At 39.2% G+C, this 21396-nt stretch overlaps 1 protein-coding gene across 3 annotated transcripts in view; it reads left to right on the forward strand.

The window, feature by feature from the left end:
* Positions 1-21396, forward strand: part of HERC2 (HECT and RLD domain containing E3 ubiquitin protein ligase 2) — a 234456-nt gene that overhangs the window by 122416 nt on the left and 90644 nt on the right. For all 3 annotated transcript variants that reach the window (XM_069072939.1, XM_069072941.1, XM_069072940.1), the window contains 7 exons: positions 595-779; positions 5713-5860; positions 5943-6139; positions 6381-6611; positions 8396-8531; positions 10643-10786; positions 13068-13210. In XM_069072939.1, the coding sequence (XP_068929040.1) occupies positions 595-779; positions 5713-5860; positions 5943-6139; positions 6381-6611; positions 8396-8531; positions 10643-10786; positions 13068-13210 (1184 nt within the window). The remainder of the gene's footprint in view (positions 1-594; positions 780-5712; positions 5861-5942; positions 6140-6380; positions 6612-8395; positions 8532-10642; positions 10787-13067; positions 13211-21396) is intronic.

A 21396-nucleotide genomic window follows, 5' to 3' on the forward strand; every position in this document is an offset into this window, starting at 1 on the left:
TGAGAGGATTGGGATAGATGTTTAATCAAACTCCTTCCAGTTCTAAATTCTATGATTTTTATGGTGTTTAAAGATGTTAGGCTTGATGTCTATTTCTTAGGAATACTGTGAGAATTAATTTCAAATTTATAGAAATACATGTGAAATTTATGTAATTCCATTTATTCAAAATGTATTAGTTGGTTTTGCTTTAATCATACAATGTAATAAATAGGGTAAAATTGGGGATGGAGAGCAACATTTCCATTTAGATATTAACAAACAGACATAATTATAGACTCTTTTTACTGCTTATGAAAACAAGCATAAGCAACTCCAATAGCTAAAACATTATCTCGTTTCAGTTATCAAGTAAATTAACTTGTATTGTCAAACTGCTTTTTGTTAAAAGTATCATAAAGTTAAGACCTTCAGTTCAAAAAGTTTTCCCATTATTTTGGATTATTGCAAATTATTTCAAATTAATGAGACTTTATTGTTTTTGCATGTTCTTTATTGCCTTTGGATCTAAAAGAAAGAAAGGAAAAGCGAATAGCCCTCATTTTATTTGAGGAACCCAGCGGGAGAGAGTGTTGACACTTTTCTCTCTTTCAGCTTCTTTACCAAATAAGTTGGTTTATAAAGAGCAGCACAGAAGTTGGTGCACGCTTGGGTTTATTCGAAGCATAGCACTCATGCCTCAAATGTGCAGCACCCTGAGCACGTCTCAGTGGATCACGTTACTGATGAAAATTGTGGAAGGACACGAGTCATTTACAGCGGCTTCACTTCAGAGACAGGTGAGTGTCTGACTTGACAGATAGAGACTTGCTGTATGATGATGCAAGAAATAGTTTTCAAGCTGAATGAAAATGAACATAGTAAATGTTAAAAACCTTTTTTCAGTGAATTTGTAAATCATTCTGAGAAACTGAACTCTTCTTATGGTACTTAAATGGTTCTCTCTGGTAAAGAGTAGCAGAAATCATCCGGAAGAGGAAGCCGCATAAAGCAGGTTTTTAGAAAACGTGGGTTCTGATTATTGACTGCTGGATGAGTCGGCTGACTTTTCTTTGTTTCAGCCTCCTAATGACGACTGCTTAGAACACTCTTTTAACAAACACATTGTCATTTCTCATTATCATGCGATCTGTTCTCTGTGTTGTGTTGCCTCTGATGATTGTTATGATGGTTTTCTCATATATGTCCTCATCAGTCTAGTCTCTTCAGACGTATTTCACCTATAAATTTGTCAGCACCATGAGAGCAGATCATGCCTTGGTTTCTGTATCTCTTTCATTGCCTAGTAGACTTTTTTGCATATACCAAATGCTGAATAAACATATTTTAATTGAGCATTTAGTAATTTTGTAAGCATATATTAAATGCCTACCATATGTAGGCCACTCTGCATGACAGATATAAAGACAAAAATGAAGTAGTTCCTGCCCTCAAGAAACTTACCATCTACTGAATGGATACAGCATGTACACAGATAAGTTAACAAAAAAGGTAATGGAAAGAACAAAAGAATACTAACAGCTGGGGATTCAGAAAAGGCTTCGTTCACATAAGAGCTGGCACACAGGTAAGATGTGACTAGACCACAGAATGCATGAAGGCGTGTTAGAGGAAAGAAGTCTTGAAAGCTACCTTTGCAAATGAGACTGTAGAAGTCTTGAAATCCACCAAGTGGAAGAGTGAGCTTTTTATAGAAGGAATATTTTATATTTCTTTGTATTTCTATAGAAACAACCAGGAGTCATTAAAAAATTTTGAACAGGAAGTGACATGGTCTGAACTGCTTAATTTCACAGCTGTTAGAAGGCTGTTATAGGGGTGGAAGTGAAAGAAGGAATGCAAATTATAAAGATATTGTAATACAATTAATTAACAAACATTTATTAGCAAAACCTCCTTCTAGAAGCTTACATTGTAAGGAGGAGACAACTTGAATAAGTTGCAATATATAGAGAGCATATAGAGTGGTTGAAATGTAACCTCAGTGATGACATTTATAGTCAAAGGGAGTAAGAGGAGATGGTGCTTGAATTATGTCTTAAAGAAAACCAGGTTTTGATAGTTGGGACACTGAGTTCAAAGATATTGGGATGACAGGTAGAGTGCCATGTGCAAGAGACAGCAAGTGTACCAGTAATGGCTAGATTAGAGTCTGTGGGAGGATACAGAATGTGGGATGTTTGGGAAGAAGGTAAAAAAGGACCAGGTAGTGAAAAGCTTCAAATGCAAAATAAAGGACTTTATATTTCATCCTGGAGGTAGGGAGGAGGGAGACTCTAAAGTTCATTGAGCAGGGAGACGGCATCATCAGACCCATGTGTTAGGAAAATCACCTCGGTGGCGAAGTGGGGAATGGTTTAGAGTGGGGAAAGACTTGTGGCAGCGAAGTCAGATAGCTAAGAGGCTACTTCAGCAGTCCAAATATGAGGAGATGAAGGCCTGAGATATAGGTTGCATCTATGGGAGAAAATGTGATTTATGATAGAGATGCTGTAGGAAAAGAAATTTGGCAACTGGTTGAATATGTGAGTCTGGTGAGAAAGAGGAGTCGAGTTACATAAAAGATTTAAATCTGGGTGACTGGAAGGATGATGGTCGCCTCTTCACTAATGGCAATTTCAGAAGATGGGAGGGTTTGGGGAGAAAGATAATGAGTTCTGGTTCAAAGTGATCAAGGCCTGAACTAGGGGCAGCGATTAAGTGAATGGACCAATTTGCGAGATAGGGAGGTAGAATTGTTAAGACTCGACAACTGATTGGATGTGGGGGATGAGGGAGAAGGAATGGTCAGAGATGACTTAGATGATTTTAGATGACTGGAGGAATGGCATGCATTCTGAAAAATAACACATTTTGGAGTAGGTAGATTTTAGGATAAAGATAATTCTGTTTTGGGCATATTGAGTTTGAATTTCTTATGGGATGTCCAGGTAGAGATGTCCAGCAGTCAGTTGATAGTGTATGATTCAGTTTGGGTGAAAGATTATTGATGGATATATAGATTTTGGAATTCTCTGCCTAGGGAGAATACTTGAATGCTTGGCATCTGAATGAGATGAAAAGACAGCAGAAGAAGAGGAAGAAGAAAGAGATTGTTAGGAGGAGAATTAGGAGAGAGTAGTGTCATGGAAAGACAAGTGAGAGAAGAATATCCAAGAATAGGGGGTAGCCAACAATAAAGACACTGTAGAAAGTTAAGTGTAATGAAGTTTAAGAAAAAACTATTGGATGAAGCTACGAAGATACCGTAGGAAATCTTGAAGAAAGTTATTCATCATCTCCCCCATTAGAATGATTGAGTGTGAAGTCAGATTGTAAAAGGTTGAGTGGGAGATGAGACAGTGTGAACAAGGATAGATAAATAGTAATTAGAAAATGAAAGAAAAAAGAGATATAGGATAGTATCTCAACATATTGATAAGATCAAGTGGAAAGTTTTTTTTTTTAAGATTTGGGGGGAGATTCTGGGTATGTTTGTAGATAGGAAGAGAATAGTAGATAAAAAATTAAAGGAGAGGGAGAGGAAGAATGAAAGAATGAATGAATGGAAATAATTGGGGATCAGGTTCGGGGAGGAGACTTGCTGAAGGGCTCAGATAGGGATTTGGCCTTCGGGCTCAGATAGGGATTTGGCCTTCACAAACTTATTACTGGAAAGAATGAGGGACAACACGGAAGGATTTTGAGTTGTGGACTTAAGGGAGAAGAGCTGAAGATAGGTGGCCTCAATTTTTCTTAGTAAAGTAGATGGCAGGGTCTTCTTCTTAGAGATAGAAAGGGAAGGGTAGAGTGGTGTTCTTCTGAGGAGAACATAGAAGGTTTGGAAACAGGCAAAAGTAACAAAGATTGCCATGAAGCAGTTGAGATTAAATAACATCAATGTGTAGAGGACAGAGTCAGCACAGGGGTGTGGCTTCCCCCAGTGATGTTCAGCAGCACATCGGAATAGCAAAAATAAAAGGGGATTCTCTGTGCATCGACATTCCTGTGTGCAGTGGGCACTCAGAACTGAGGTCTGGCAAAGCACGTCTGGCATAGGACAAGGGGTAAGCACGATTCAGTGCCAGAGGTTCATTTATATATGATGTATTTTAGTTGAACTGAGTCACTGTAGAGTCAAGACTTTGAAGGGAAAAGAGTTGAGATGAAGCAGGGGTGAAGGCTGAGACAAAGGAGATCTGAGGGAGTAGAGGTTCCGGTGAGGATAAAGAGTGGATTTAGTAGCAGAAAAGCAAGGGGCAAGGACGTGTAATAGGCTGTGATTACGGAGAGGAGTTTCAGAGTTCAAGACAATGTGAGTGGTGTAGTTATGAGTGATTAGGAGATCTAGGATGTGACATTGTCTTTGGGTGGCCAAAGTAGAAGGTTAAGCTAAGGACCGTGATGAACTAAAAGGCCACACTGTTTAAGCAATATCAAAGAATCTGTATTGAAATCCGTGATTATAAGAGCTGGATTTGGGGTAGAGAAGCAGACTGTGAGCCAGGTACCGAACTACTTTCAGAAGGAGGGTGGTTTGCCTGTAGGCTGGTAGATGACTGTAGTAAGAATAATAACTGAAGGATTTGGATGGATAGAGTAAATCTTAAAGCATAAGAACTGATTGGTGTCCTTGACGTGACTGTGAAGAATAAGAAATATGTCTTCCTCCTTTCCTGGACAATATGTCAGGAGGCATGGACAGCCAATACTGGGGAGGGGAGCCAGGGTATAGTGACTTCTGGAGTGGAACAGGGATCCATAAGGACAGACTGTTTACTTTTTATGTATGTAAAATGATGTCTAAAATTCTTATCAATAATTGGGTAGCTCATAAGAAGGATTGGGGTAAACTGAGTACGATGTGATTAAAAAGTAAAAACATTTAGGAGCAGCTTAAAAGAGTAATTATTTTATACAAATGAGGTGCAGAAGGAAAAATTGATACAGAGGAACTAGATGGGGGAGGAGGGCTGGTAGTTCTTTCTGGTAACTTTCATCGGGAATGGGTTTAAGAGGGAACAATACATATTTATTTAGCAGAGTATATAAAAGTCTTCTAAATTCAAAAGAAATAAAAAAAATAGGGAGGGAGGAGAGAACAAGGGGAGGTAACTGTAGAGGGTAAGGTGAGAGAATAGGTAAAACAGGGGTATAGAAGCGTGTGTAGATCTATGGGAATGAGAGGGGAGGGATTCTGGGAGGGGGTTAGGCAAGCCATAGGAGGGCAGGGTAGTGGGGTACAAGTTAAGTTAAGGCAGCAGGAGGGACAGGAAACGAGAGATCTGCACATACATGAAAACAAAGATTGGGAGTAGAAGAGGTTTGGGAAAGTACATGTCTGTATATGTATGCATGTATGTGTGTGTATGTATCTAGTGTTATAAAGAAACATATCTAAACTTTACTATAGCCTTCAGCGGGGTGGGGGATGGCATGTATATATTTATAGCTTTTATATTGTAGCCTTCTGGGAGGTGGGGAGAGGGGAAAAAAGAACAGAGTAAGAAAGTGCACAGCAGAGAACCAAAGAAAACTCGCAAGGAAGTAAATTCTTGAAATGAAAATTCATTGTTCCATATTTTGAATCCTCTCTTAATGTTCTGCTATGTACACGGCGTTTTTTTTTTTTTCTTTCCTCTACTCTGTATTTGTGTTCTGGCGTTTGAGTCTTAAAAAAGTGGTATGGTATATTGATGGGAAAACAATCGGTCACGATTATGTTTTCATCAGATCTTAGCAGTGCACTTACTACAAGCAGTACTTCCATCTTGGGACAAAACAGAAAGATCAAAGGACATGAAGTTTCTTGTGGAAAGACTTTTTGGCTTCTTGGGCAGCCTGCTTAGTACATGTTCTTCAGACATTCCACTACTCAGAGGTAAAGGGGCCTTTTACGTTATTGGATTAATGAGGTGAATTATAAATTCACTTTTAAGCTTGGACTTTATTTTTTATTTTAGAATCAACTCTGAGAAGGAGGAAGGCCAGACCCCAGGCGTCTTTGACGGCCACCCATAGTAGTACTTTGGCAGAGGAGATAGTGGCCCTGCTAAGGACTCTGCATTCACTGAGCCAGTGGAATGGACTCATAAACAAGTACATCAACTCTCAGCTAAACTCCATCACCCACATCTTTGCAGGAAAACAGTCGGAAGGGGTAGTTTCCACGTTTTAAAATAAGCTCATTTTTTTCTTTCTAGAATACTTTATTAATATAAAAAATTTACTTTAAAAATGTATAATTGACTCAGAGGCATTTGAATTTAATCGGATTAACTTGTATTTTAGAAAGCAATTGTTTTTTATTTAAACAGTTTTATTGTTTACTATTTTTCTAAAACACAGATAAGATTGTCAATCTTCTACTTAACGGTTTATTTATATTTGTTTTATGTTAGGCTGTGTTAGAAGATTACTTTCCTGATTCTGAGAACCCTGAAGTTGGTGGCCTGATGGCAGTGCTTGCTGTAATTGGTGGAATAGACAGTCGCTTGAGGCTGGGTGGCCAAGTGGTACATGAGGAATTTGGAGAAGGCACAGTGACACGTATCACTCCCAAAGGCAAAATCACCGTCCAGTTCTGTGACATGCGAACGTGTAGAGTTTGTCCATTGAGTCAGCTAAAACCGGTAGGTGAGCTTTTGTGGATTTTTAGAATACAACATTGATGCAGACTTGGAAAGGGGCCTCAGATGCCACTGGGCCCACCCATATCTGATGAAAACTGTCTCTTCTCTGCCGTGTACATGACAACGGTCTTCTAACTTTTGGTTAAAGACTTAGCGTAAAGGGATGTTTTAATGCCTGAGGCAACCTGCTTCATGCTTGAAGCGCTCTAGTTGATTGATTCTGTGTCTGCCTCTGTCATTTCCACTCATTGCTCCCAGCACCATCCTCTGGGGCCAAGCTGCATCTGTCTGATCCCACTTCACAAGGTTTGTGGTGAACCTTGAAATAGTTCACGATGTGTCTCCACTAAATCTCCTCTAGATTTTGTGTGGTTACTCTTACTGTCTTGGTTGCCATCCTGGATGCTCATTGTCACAGCTTTGAGCATGACATCCAGAACTGAAGGCCGTGCCCTGCCTTGTGGTGGGACTGGGGCAGAATGTAACAGAGCGCTCACTTCTCGGTTCCTGTGTCATGTATTTCTCCAAAACAACTTAAAATCTGGTGTTTTTGTATCTTGCCATTTACTCGTATCGAGATTGTAGTCTACTAAGACCGTCACATCTTTTTGGATATGACTGTTCAACTAGATTCGAATTCAGCTAAGGTTATGTTAGTCTAGCCCCGAGCTGTCAAACTTGAGTCCTGCAAAGCTCTGGAGGGTAGGCCAAACCAGAGAAAATGTAAGTGAGAAATGTTTGACAGAACAAATGCAAACAAAGTAAAGCTTAGATAATGTTACTTTGTAGTTTTCTGAGTCAGTGCACAGCCTGCAGGGATCTCTTTCTCTTTGAGTTTCATTCTTCCACTTATTAGTTTATCTACAAGAATCATATTAACGATTTCATCAAAACTTGACTAGAATCTAGGTAAGTTTTATCTTCAGTATTTCCCTGTTCTGCTGGTCTCGTAATAAAGGAAAATGAGGTTAGTCTTAAATGATTTAGTCTTGATAAAACTATTTTACTTTGTTTTTGTGAGCCTATTTCCTTTAAAGTTCACTAAATCACATCTTTACTTTATTAATATAGAATTCTCCCCCGCCCCCGCCAAAAAAAAGGAATTAAAGCCTCACTTACTGGTGTATAGTTAGCAGACTTTGCTCCCGAGGCATAGTTTGGGTTCTGCTATTAACTTTAACTTTCTGTCTCTAGGGAAATAAGTAATGCGACTTTTCTGTGTCTCGATATCCATTTCTAGGAGATGGAGCTAATAATTTTCTTGAAGAATAAAATACAGTGTGTTTGTATATTCAGAAATTAAAATCACAGTTCAAATATTTTTATAGTATTATAATAGCATAATGTAGCATGATATATTATAATACAGTGAATTAACTTCAAGTTTGATTAAATTAATTAAGTAACTAAAGTTGATTCATTCTCATGTAATGGTCATCCTTAGTGCAGCTCTGGGACACAGCATAAGGCACAGGTCAGTGGAAAAAATACTACTTTTGGAGTTAGTAGATCAAGGTTCAAATCCAGTCTCTGAAAGTTGCCATCTTTATTACCTTAAGCAAACCACTTAACATCTCTAGGACCTGTTAACTTCATCTTTTAAAGGAGGAACGGTTGAGCTAAGTGGATTTCAAAGTTCCTTTTTGCTCTGCATTTGTGATCCTAAGGAAGATTTAAAGGGCCATAAATAGAATGCAGTGTGAATGAAGCTTTGGAAATCATAGATGCAATTTTATCTTTGTTCTACTTTTCTCAGTTCTGAAGATTATTATCTTTATTTTCAGCTCCCAGTTGTGGCATTCAATGTGAACAATTTGCCATTCACGGAATCTATGCTCTCTGTCTGGGCTCAGTTGGTCAACTTGGCAGGAAGTAAATTAGAAAAACACAGAATTAAAAAATCTAACCAAGGCCTCACAGGTTAGTTTATTTTCTCTTTAATTCAGAAGATTAAATCAAATGCTGATTGAACAGCTTTAGTTGGAAATATTCTGGCAGTGTAAGCTAATTCTTGGAAAGGGTGGTGTGCATAAGAGGGGAATTTAGAAGCAAAGATGAAGGGTGTTTTTTTAGAAAACCACAAAAAACTATATCTTTTCTTTATGACCAGTAACCATTACTACATAATTATTAGGTTTATGACTCTGTGATTTGTGATAATGGATTTTTATGAATTAGATTATGCCAGTAGACCATAGCACATGCTTTAGGCTAACAGTTGCAGTCTTTCCACAGAGGAGCAAAGGGACCAGTTTTCTTCAGCTGTAGCATCTGTAGTTAAAATTTTAACTGTTATTTATATTATTCAGGCTTCAAAAGACACATTCTTCTCCTTATCTCCTTCCTTCCCCACCCCTTCAAAAAGATGTTAGGCAGAAATCCTCATACAGCTAGAATCTTAATTATGGACTCATGGTTGCTTTGTCTTTAGGTTTCTGAATCAAATCAGAAAATAACTCTGAATCCTCATTTAGAAACAGGTCCTGAGATGGGAGGAGATAAAATGAGCCAAACATATTTTTAGCTTTCACAGATACATATGTCTAGATTTAAATGAATTCCAGAATGAGATAAACTTACATCATGGCATAAAAATATAGGGAACTTAATGAACTTGTAGTCAGGAGGACCTGAATTGAAATTCCACCTCAGACCCCTGGGCATGTTACTGAACTTCTGTTTGCCTTAGTTTTCTCCTGTTAAAAATGAATGGGCTGGACTTGATAGTCCTTTTAGCTTTAAATTGGTGATCTTATGATTAGATAGATTCTGTATGGGGATTTCTCCAGTATTGACTCTTAGTTATAAATGGATCTCCTGATAAAAATGTACTTTATTTAAGTCTAGAATAATCAGATGGACATGGTTTGATGAATTAAAGGAATGAAATACTTACAAATGTGGTTAGGCAATTAATAGGGTTCATATATTTTATCTTTTTTTTTTTAGAAGAATGTTTTTTTTTCATTATCCTTAGTGGTAAAGTGATCCAAAGAGCTTGCTTTACTTAAAATATTTTTTACATCAAATAGGAAAAATGTTTTCCTTAATTGTAGGTCTAGGAGCATAGGATTTTTCTGTAAAAATAATTAAATTACTGCTTTATTCTGTGGTAGGATGATTCTTATTTGTCTAACCAAGAACACAGCTAGGGGTGGCTAGTTGGCACAGTGAATAGAGCACCGTCCCTGGAGTCAGGAGGACCTGAGTTCTAATTCGGCCTCAGACACTCCACAAGTACTAGCTATGCGACCTTGGACAAGTCACTTAACCCCAATTGTCCTGCCTTTCCCCTTCAAAAAAAAAAAAGAAACCAAAAAAACAAAGAACACAGCTGACTTATCTTTCTGCTGTAGCAAGCACAAAGAGAAAGAATGTGCTTTGGTTTGGGTTTTCTGTACATAGGAACATACTTGAAACTAGAAGCTTACATATCAGTGTGAGAGGAGCCAGGGACTTGTTATTGGTCTGTAACCTTCACTCTTTCTCCTCTTCATTTCTGGATCAGAGAAGACTTGGAGCTCCAGGAATACTGCGTCTAATGGCAAAATGCCAAGCTTTTCTCCCTAGGGGTGGGGGGTAGGTAGCAACATGTCCTGGTTTGTTCACTCGGTGTGGTGCCCAGAGGTGTTACCTTAGATTTTTATGATGCTCCCAGGATCATCTATTTGGATCTGAAAGGGCCCTCAGAGGCTATTTTGTACATGAGGTAACTCTCCCAGGCAGGCGAAGTAAGTGCTCCAAGGTAATACAGGTAGGGAAAGACCGAGGCCAAGACCGATTCTGGCTGTGGGACTCACAGCTGTGAGCCACTGCAGTTTCTTCCCCACATGGTGGTTGGTTTTCTCTGCTTATTGGAGTATCAGGGCTTTGTCTTATGCACATCCAACAGATTTTTGTCACTGTTGTAAATGGAGAGGCCAAATATGATGTTTATAAGATTATTGGAAGGCCTCCAAAATGTTCAATCATTTGTGAAGCCTTTGATATATAGTATGCTGTACTTTCATGATGACTCTTATTTTCCATAGGACAAGTAGACTTGGACCTGCTGCGATGCCAGCAATTGAAATTATACATATTGAAAGCAGGCCGAGCACTGCTTTCCCATCAGGATAAACTGAGGCAGATCTTGTCTCAACCAGCTATACAAGAGAATGGAGTCATCCCTGCAGGTATCTTATTTTTAGGTCTTCTTAGGAAATTAGTATGAATTTTTTCCTTCCAGCTTTTTTTATTCATGAAAATTAGTCCAGAGAAATGTTTTCTTTTTAATTAATTGAAAATGACAGATTTGGAATTAAAGTGAAGGCAGGCAGTCAGTGGTCCATTTATTCTTAGTGTGTGCTATGTGCTGGGCATTGGGCTAAATGCTGATAATAGTGTAAGTCACCTAAGGTTCTCTTCCTGTTAAAGTACTGAGAAGTACTTCCTGTTAATTTAAAATTTCATTCAGGCATTATTTATTGGGCAGCTACCTAAGGTTCTCTTCCTGTTAAAGTACTGAGAAGTACTTCCTGTTAATTTAAAATTTCATTCAGGCATTATTTATTGGGCAGCTATTATTTGTATGGCCCTGTGCCAGGTAATATAAGGGAAACAAAGATGTAAGACAGTCTGAGGAATTTTCAGCTTAGGAGGGTGAATAAGTATAGGCTTCCTTAAAGTTGGAAGAACCATTGCAGATTATCCAGTCCAGCTCTTGTAATTTGCAGATGAGAAGATTTGGGATTTGAAGAGGTTTAAATGACTCTTCCAGGATCACGTAGCACTGAGTGACAGAGCTGGGATTTGAGTCTAGTTCTTCAAATATCTAGTGATTCCTCTACTATGTTACCTATCTCCATAATGCAAGAAATAACATAGGAATTATCACCATAGAGTGTGAATAATAATAGCTGATATGTATATAGCACTTTAAATTGTGCAAAGTGCTTTGCATATATTTTCATTTGAGATACAGAGTGCTGTGAAATTTCAGCTGAGGGGGAAATGATTTCTGGCTAGTGGAGATCATACAAGTTTTCATGGTACAAGTGGTTTTTGAGGTGACTCTGTAAGGACAAGCTATCATTTCTGCAGGAAGTAGAGGACAGGACATGGTGGAGTACACAGGTGTAGAAACAGAAAAGTATATGACAAGTTTAGGAAAAGAGAGGTTGTAGCTAGTAAATGTATAGGGAAGTAGGTGATAACTGGGCCTTAATAAGATCATAAAAGGACTTTGAATGCCAAGCTAAGAAGTTATTTGATAGAGGTTTTGTTTGGGGGTTATATGATTGGTCTGTGTTTGGGAAGATTATTCTGACAGGGGTTTGTATGAGGTAAATTGACCTGGAAAGAGAGATTGTATGTTGGGAATAGCCAGTTAATGGAATATTAAACCAGTCTAGGAGGCTGGGGGAGCTTGAAGTTCTGAGTGTAGGAGTAGAAATAGAGATCCATTTTTGTATTCCTAGTGCACAGAGCCTCACATAGAGTAAACACTTGATAAATGCTTATTGACTTGACAGGCTTAGTGTTCTCTAGGGGGAGACAACATGTACATGTATAAATATTTACAAACTAAATATATAGAAGACCATTTTTGAGGAGTAGGAAAAGCCTTATGTAGAAGGTACCAGTTGAATGGACTTTTGAAGGAAACAAAGGCAGTCTAAGAGGTAGAAGTGAATGTGAGAGAGAATGAGATAAAAATGGCAGAATTTGGCTACTGACTGAATTGGAGCAAATAGAGGGAGAAAAGGGTGACTGAGGCTTTCTAAGCCTGTAAGCTTCCCTGCAGTGTAGAGCTGAAGGGGCCTCGTTTTATAGACAGATGGGGAACCTTAAACTCAGGGTGTGACATGACTGAGGTCACATAGGTAGGTGGGTAGTAAGCACCAAGGCAGAATGTGAATCCAGTTTCTCTGACTCCAGGTTAGTGGTGCTTTCATGCATTGGGCTGAAGGGATATGATGCTGGCTTTGAGATGTTACATTCGAAATGCTTTTAGGGGAAGATGTCCAGCAGGCCTTTGGAAAGAAAAGACTAGAATTTAGTCAAGAGATTGAAAACTAGAGGTTAAGATTTAGGAGATATTCCCTCCCTCCCCCACTGCCCCACCTTCACCCCCCGGTGGAGGTGATGGTTGGATTCCCAGAAATAGAAGAGAGAAGAACAGCGAGGAAAGAGCCTTAGGAGTATCTGTATTTCAGGAATGGGAATTGTTAAGAGATGTCAGTGAATGAAAAGACTTCTTTCCATTGGTATATTTTATTTTACATGTATCCTTATTCTTTGTATTTTTAGTTGCACTCCCTTCTCAAAATAGAGATTTAGTTGGAAGTCAAAGCTCAATGGCAGTGTTTATAGCCTTTGATTGGGAGAATGGAGTGTATGTTTCATATTCAGTACAATTACATATGGAGAACATTTCCTATTCTATTAATATCCATGATGTGCTTTAAAATTCAGATGATGGTACTGCAGCCTCCCCTGATATTGGAGATATGTCTCCTGAAGGACCTCAGCCTCCAATGATCCTCTTACAGCAGTTGTTGACATCTGCCACACAGCCGTCACCTGTAAAGGCAATTTTCGACAAACAGGAACTTGAGGTATAATTATGCATCCTGATAGCATGCGTCTTTTCAAGTCTACATTCTAAGGCAGACCTGTACAACACGTGGGTCGTTGGCGGCCCCCTAAAGGATTTTGGAGGCTGTCACGTGACCTGGCGGCCAGCCATTGTCAGTCTGTCTCTGGTCTAACTTATCTGCAGCCTGAGGAAGTTCAGCCTATTTTAGTTTTGACCCTTCCCTGCTGTCAGGTCTGTTCTAAGATCACAGTGTTTATCATGATACCCTGAAACGTCTGCAAAACTAGCTTGGAAAAACGAGAGATTTGATAGCATTTTCATCTGCCCATTTTGAGAAAATGACAACTTTATTTCAGCGTTGGAAATAGATACAGTAATGCTGTGCAATCCTAGAGCAGTAAAAAAAAAACAAAGGCACCATGTCACCTTGTTTCTGTCCCGTTGCTGACCTTTGGTCTAAAGGCAATCGCAGTGTCCGGGCACTTCTATGAAAACCAGGTGTTTTTTAGTTTGTCCTGTGTTCTCTTCAGGAAGGTGAGGTCAGGACCTGCAAGTGAATTGGGTTGAAGTGAGGCAGGGTGTGCGGTCATCAGACTCGCTCTTGCTCCTCTGAGTCCAGGGGTAGGACGTAAATCAGGACTGGCCATGGCTTCGGATGCAGTGGGAGAACTTGGCCTTTTCAACCTCAGTTTTTTCCTGGGTCTCAGTTTGTCTGAGGCAACGTCCATTTAGTGATTAAGGCTAAGAAATAAAGGGATGAAGAATGGCCTCTTTTACCTAGTCAAAAAAAAAAAAAGTCAGTCTGGATGGGAAAGACCTTCAGGGTTTCTGGCCAAAAGGGAGACAATCGCTGTTTACACTCATTCTGAGCTGTTGCAGCCCAAAGAAGGACCAAGTGAGGTGTGGACTGACCCCTGTTGTGGGACAGTCTCTGGAAGCCAGAGTGATTTGTGTTTAAGGTGTGATCTTTACAAAGGAATCTAGTCCATAAATCCCAAGGTATCTTGTGAGGTTCCAGTGATTTGGGCAGAACACCCACAGGTAAGGATATGATTCCCTATGTGGACAGAGGGAGGAAGAGGGGGAAGGGAGAGGAGGAGGGAAGGAACTAGGTTTATTACTAGAGAAATGAACATGAATGTGAAAACCTGAAGAGTTCACAATTAAAATAGAAGTTTGCATAATTATGACTGCTGGACAAAGGAGGGAGGAGATACTAGGAGGGGCATGGCATGGGAGGGGCAGAGGTGCAGAAAAGATGGGAAAAGGGCAAAACCCCTCCTGAAGCGGAGGAGCGAGGTGATGGCAAAAGCTACTTTCTTGGGAACTGCTCAACTCTGAAGATAGGATGGTCTGCATCCATCAGACAGAGTCCAGGCTGTGCTAGCAAATTTCCCAGCCTGGCACAGACTGTCTGGTACCTGTCTTAACTCCCAAGGACGCACAGGGAAGCCAACAACAAATTATGTCAACTGGGGGGGAGGTATAGGGGGTGGTTTCATCCTCCACACAGTCAGGGTCTCCTGCATGCTCTGGTCCAGTGTCCTTGGAAAATATGGCAACTGAAACAGCCGTGTTCTGGGGACTTCTTAGCAGTCCTAAACAGTTCATGTTATTAAAAAGTTTTAATGGAATCTCTTATAATTAGATTTTGTTTGGGGGAGGGTATTTATATGTTTTTCCTGTTTTTGATGAATTTAAGACTAGGGAATTTTTATGTGATGGTTTTAGCTACTTTATTAGCTATTATCCAAGTACTTCTCAAAGTCAGGTCAACAACCATTTATTAAATGCTTACTACTATGTGCCAGGCACTATACTAAATGGTAAAGATATAAAACCAAACCCAAACCCAGTCCCTGCTCTTTCAAGGAGCTTACAAAGGAGTGTGCAAATAAGATCATCGACAGAGGGAAGGCATTCGTATTAAGAAGGCTTCTTGGAAAAGATGGAATGTTAGCTTGGGTCTGAAGGAAGGCAGGAGTCAGAATGAGGAGAGAGAGAGAACTCCAAACACTGGACGGCCATTGAAAATACACGGAGTCAGGAGATGAAGCGTCTTGTGTGAGGGACAGCAACAAAACCAGTGTCTTTACCTCAGAGAATATGTTTGCACAGTAAGATTTAAGAGCCTGTGAAAGTAGGAAGGGGCCGGGTCATGAAAGTCTTTAAAAGCTAAACAGGATTTCATATTTGAACCTGACACTGGAGGTTACTGCATTGGGCTGTGGCATGATAGACCTGCCCTTCATAGGAGGATCAGTTACTGGAGTGGAGAGAAACCAGGCAGGGAGACCACCCTGAAGCGATGGCAGCAGTCCAGCCTGCACCAGCGTGGTGGCAGTGCCAAAGGAAAGGAGAGGCATTCATACAAAATGTTGTGAAGGTACAGGAATGGGAACTGGCATTGGTGAGGGAGAGGAGTGAAGGACGGCAGGTTGTGAGCCTGAGAGGAGAAGGGTGGTAGTATTCTCCGTGGTCGTAAGTACGGTAAGAAAAGGAGAGCATGTGGGGAAAGGTCATGAGATCAGTAGTGGAGAGTCTTCAGTTGGAGATGTGAGTGTGGAGACCAGGTCTTGTAGAGATGGATCTGAGACTCATCGAAGGAAGCTGAGGAGGAGTGGCTATAGAGGTGAGAGGAGAAGAGTCAAAAGACACGAGGGAAGAGGGTATCAGGGTGATGACCATTGGCAGTGTAGACGACTGCAGACAACTCGGAACGGATGAGAATTCAGGAAAGGTTGTTGGGATTAGCAATTAAGAGATTGTTGATAACTTGGAAGAAAGGCCCTTGAATAGTTTCATTTTTGAAAGAAATAGATGCAGAATTTTGTTGTAATAATTACGTAATTTTGTTGTGATTACTATAAGCAATTTTCCTGACGTTTTTAGGAAAACTCAAAGTTTTTGTACATTATCTTATTAATATTTACAACATTTGTCTGCCATAACCATATCTAGTCCTTTTTTTTTTAATAATGCTATTATTTGCTGTTAGGAAGTGCTTTTTAAAAAATACATTTTATTCCCCTCCACCCCAATTCCATGTTAAAACAAATTGTTAACATTTAAAAAAAATGTCACTAGTATAGAGAAATCCTTATATCATACTTCCTGTTGATGCTTCCTCTGCCACTTAGCGAGTTTCTAGGGTCTGAGAGGCCGAGTTACATGTTTCATATGGACATTATGGGTTATTCATAGATAGGACTTGAACCCAGCTCTCCCTAACTCCCAGCCTGGCTCTGTATCCACTATACGGGGCTACCCTTGTGCCACCCTTTACTTGTGTTCCTTTTCTTCATTTTGCAAGTTGCCTTATATCTGGGTACTTTTTGCTATGTAGGAGCCCTTTCTATACACTAAGGTGGTTAATAAACCTCTAGCTTTCTCTTCTTATGGGTGAATAATCCTCGTTCCTATGATTATTACACATAAGTCTTTTTTATAATTACTTACTGGTCTTTATCTCTCTTTAGGTTCCTCATATCCATGTTTAGTTGCAGAGCCATTTCAGTCATATTCTAGTTTTTCAAATTTAATTGGAAGATTACTCATAGTTTTTAGATTTTATCCTACTTCCCTTGGTTCCAATTTGTATTTTAAAAGTATAGTCATTTAACAGATTAGTTCCTCCCATGTTCAAGATATTCTTCTAGGTTTTGTTAACATTATATGATAACTAGTATAACTATGAATCTTTTTTGAATACTTAAAATGGTATTTAAAGTCATTATGAGGTAGCTAGGTGGTACAGAGAATAGAGCACTGGCCCTGGAGCCAGGAGGACCTGAGTTCAAATCCGGCCTCAGACACTTAACACAAAACTAGCCGTGTGACCTTGGGCAAGTCACTTAATCCCCAATTGCCCTGCCTTCCCCCTCCAAAAAAAGCAAAAAAAAAAAAAAAGTCATTATGTACATAATTTTTAGTCTGGGAAAGTTCTTTATCTTCTTTTTGTTTGTTTGTTTTTTAGAGGGGGGAAGGCAGGGCAATTGGGGTTAAGTGACTTACCCAAGGTCACATGGCTTGTTTTTTGTGTTGTGTCTGAGGCTGGATTTGAACTTAGGTCCTCCTGAATCCAGGGCTGGTGCTCTGTTCACTGCACCACCTAGCCATCCCTTTTTATCTTCTTTTTGTTCTGTTTAAAAATATATTTTTATTTGGAATTTTCACCTAAATATACGACTACCTAAGAAATTACTTAGATGGTACTACAGCTGTCGTTTGGTTGTTTCCTATTCTTTATGACTCCATTTGGAGCTTTCTTGGCAAAGATACTGGAGTGGTTTGCCTTTGCCTTCTCCATCTCATTTTACAGGTGAGAAAACTGAGGCAAACAGGGTTGAGTGACTTGCCCAGGGTCACACAGCTAGTAAGTATCTGAGGCCAGATTTGAACTCAAGTAGATGAGTCTTTCTGATTCCAGGCCTGGCATTCTATCCCCTGTACCATCTAATCTAGTTGCCCACTAGTGCAACTACTGACATTCATATGTGAGTAAATAACAACAAAACATTTATTGACCTGCAACTTTATACCCATCACTGTACTAAAATGATATGAAAAACTAAAATTATTTGAAATACAAAAATGATAAGATAAATGAAAGTACAAGATATATTCGTTCAGAGTGTGTGTGTGTATCTTCAAGATTCTTAGTTTCTTTTGTAATTTGGAAAGCTTTATTATTTAATGTTTTATTTTTCCCCCAATTACACGTAAAAACAATTTTTAACACTTGTTTTTAAATATATTGTGTTCCTAATTCTTTTCCTCTCTCCCTTCCCTCCTTTCAAGGCAAGAAATCTGATATAGGTTATACATGTACAGTTATGCAAAACATATTTTGATATTTGTCATATTGTGAAAGAAAACACAAATAAAATAACCCAAACCAAGAAAAAGAAAGCAAAAAATAAGTATGGTTCAGTCTGCATTCTTTCTCTGGAGATGAATGGCATTTTTCATTACAAGTCCTTTGAAATGCTGTTATTCATTGTTGTAATGCTAAGAATGGCTATGTCATTCACAGTTGATCACCATGCTGTATCGCTGTTACTAGTGACGTGATGCTGTTCATTTCACTTTGCATCAGTTTCGTGCATGTCTTTCCAGGTTTTTGTAAGACTGTCCTGCTCATCACTTCTTATAAAACCATGGTATTTCACTGTAATTTCAGTCTGTTTCTGTCTGGTGCTTTAATCTCATGTATAACTGCCCACCCTGTGAGATGGAACTGTAATAAGCCATTGCATGAGGACAGCCTTTCCAAAACACTACAGCTCATTCCTGCCTTTCCCCCGTTGATGGGAATCCCCTTAATTTCCACTTCTTTGCCAGGATTAAATGAACTGCTATAAATATTTTTGTATATATGGGCATCTCCCTTTTTGTTTGGGATCTCTTGGGATATAGACCTGCTAGGGGTATTGCTGGGTCAAAGGGTATACATAGTTTTATAACCCTTTGGATGTGGTTTCAAATTGCTCTCCAGAATGGTTCACTTAGTTCACAGTTTCATCAGCGGTGCATTAGTGTCTGAGTTTTCCCAGTCCCTTCCAAATTTGTCTTTTTCCTTTCTGTCATATTAGCCAGTCTGATAGGTATGGGGTGGTACCTCAGAGTTCTTTTAATTTCTCTAATCAATAATGAGTTAGAGTATTTTTTCATTTCATAGATTTGATTTCTTTGTCTGAAAACTGCCTTTTCATATCCTTTGACCATATGTCAATTGGGGAATGGCTCTCATTTTTATAAATCTGACTCAGTTCTTTTATAGTTGAGAAATGAGACCTTTATCAGAGATACTTGCTGTAAATTTTTTTTTCAAAGTTAGGTTTACTATGTATTTCTCCCCATTTATTCTGCTCTCTCCTTTCATCCTGTCTATCCTCAGATGTATTTTGCTTCTCACTACTGCCTCCCCCAATCAGCCCTCCCTTCTGTCTCCCTTCTCTCTGCCCCCCTTCTTTTATCCCATTCCTGTCCTGCTTTCCTGTGGGGTAATACAGATTTCTATACCCAACTGTATGTGTATGTTATTCCCTCTTTGAGCCAATTGTGATGAGACTAAAGGTCAAGTGCTCCCCCCCTTTTAGATGAGATAATTTACCCCATTTTGCCCTTCTTTCCCCTTCTCCCAGTGCATTCCTCTTTCTAACTCCTTAATTTTATTTTTTAGTTATCATCCCATCATAGTCAAATATAGCTATGCCCTCTGTCTATATATACTCCTAACTGCCTCTGTAATGAGAAATTCTTAGGAATTACAGCCATCATCTTCCCATGTAGGAGTGTAAGCAGTTTAACCTTTTTGAATTCCTTATGATTTCTTTTTCCTTTTTACCTTTTTTTATGATTTTCATGAGCCTTGTATTTGAAAGTTATATTTTCTATTCCACTTTGGTCTTTTCATCAGGAATACTTGAAAGTTCTCTATTTCATTGGATTTCTATTTTTCCCCTTGAAGTATTATAGATAAATTTTGCTGGGTAGGTGATTCTTTGTTGTAATCCTACCTCCTTTGCCCTTTGTAATACTATACTTCAAGCCTCTGATCCTTTAATGTAATAACTGATAAATCTCGTATTATCCTGAATGAGACTTCATGGAATTTGAGTAGTTTCTTTCTCGCTTCTTGAACTATTTTCACCTTGACCTGGGAACTCTGGGTTTTGGCCATAATATTCCTGGGAGGTTTTGTTTTGGGATTTCTTTCTGGAGGTGATTGGTGCATTCTTTCAGTTTCTATTTTACCCTCTGGTTCTAGAATATTAGAGAAGTTTTCCTTGATAATTTTTTGAAAGATGATGTCTAGGCTGTTTTTTTTAATCATCATTTTCAAATAGCCCAGTAATTCATAAATAATTTCTCCTTGAAATATTTTCCAGTTTTGTTGTTTTTATAATGAGGTATTTCGCATTTTCTTCTATTTTTCCTTTTGATTTTGTTTGTTGATATCTCATGGAGTCATTAGCTTCCACTTGCCCAATTCTAATTTTTAAGGTATTATTTTCTTCAGTGAGCTTTTGCACCCCCTTTTCCATTTGACCAGTTCTACTTTTTTAAGGAGTTCTTCTCTTCAGTGGATATATTATATATAAACATATATAGTATATATGTATATTTTTTTCTTTTCTTCCCATTTGGCCAGTTCTGCTTTTTAAGGACTTCTCTTCAGTGGATTTTTGTGTCTGTTTTACCATTTGACCTATTTTGTTTTTTTAAGGCGTTGTTTCCTTCAGTATTTTTTGGTGCCTCCTTTACCAAGCTGTTGACTTGTTTTTTATGATTTTCTTACATCACTTTCATTTTTTACCCCCAGTTTTTTCTCTACTTCTCTTATTTTATTTTAAAAATCTTTTTTGAGCTCTTCCAGGGATTCCTTTTGGGCTTAAGATTAATTCACATTCTTTGAGACTTTGGAAGTAGCACTTTGTGACTTTGTTGTCTCCTTCTGGGTTCGTTTTGATCTTCCCTGTCACCATAGTAACTTTCTCTGGTCAAGTTCATTTTTTTTTGTTCTTGTTGTTTGCTCATTTTTCCAGCCTATTTTTTTGACTTTTAACTTTATGTTAAAATTGAGCCCTGCTCCCAGGGCGGAGGGCTTCCTATCCCAAGCTTCGGGTTCCTTGTGCAGCTATTTTCAGAGCTTGTTCTGGGCATCTGGGAGTCTCTAAGGAGAAGTGTGTTTACTGCTCTTGATCTGTTCTCTCTTCTGTGACTGCCCATAAGCACCCTTTCTAACTTGAGGCTCTGATCGGGGCTCCCGCTCCCTTGTGACTGCGCTCTCACGTGCTAGTCTTCTTCCTCCCCTTGGGACTATGTGTCAGGACTGCAGCCCACGTTTGCGTGTGGTCTACGCAGCAGAGTCCTGCACCTGATGCTAGTAAAGGGACCTCTGCCCTCTTCTGGCCAGTTGTCCCTTTCCTTACTGACTATGGACTGAGAGCCCTAAGCTTTCGCCTCTGCTGATTCAGCTGCCTCCAAGGTCGACTGCAGGTTTGCCGGGGAGTGGCCTGCATTGTGCTCTCACCCTGATGAGACGGACCTTTCCTGTGGACCTTCTAAGTGGTCTTGGCCTAGAAAATTGTTTCACCCTGTCCTTTTACAGATTCCGTTGCTCCAGAATTTGTTTTGAGGTGTTATTTGAAATTGTTTGGAGGGGAAGTTGGGAGAACTTAGGCAAGTCCCTGCTTTTTC

Source organism: Petaurus breviceps, unplaced genomic scaffold (genome assembly GCF_028583685.1).
Source record: "Petaurus breviceps papuanus isolate PSGF00001 unplaced genomic scaffold, PetGlider_PUasm1.0 90849, whole genome shotgun sequence".
NCBI lineage: Eukaryota > Metazoa > Chordata > Mammalia > Diprotodontia > Petauridae > Petaurus > Petaurus breviceps.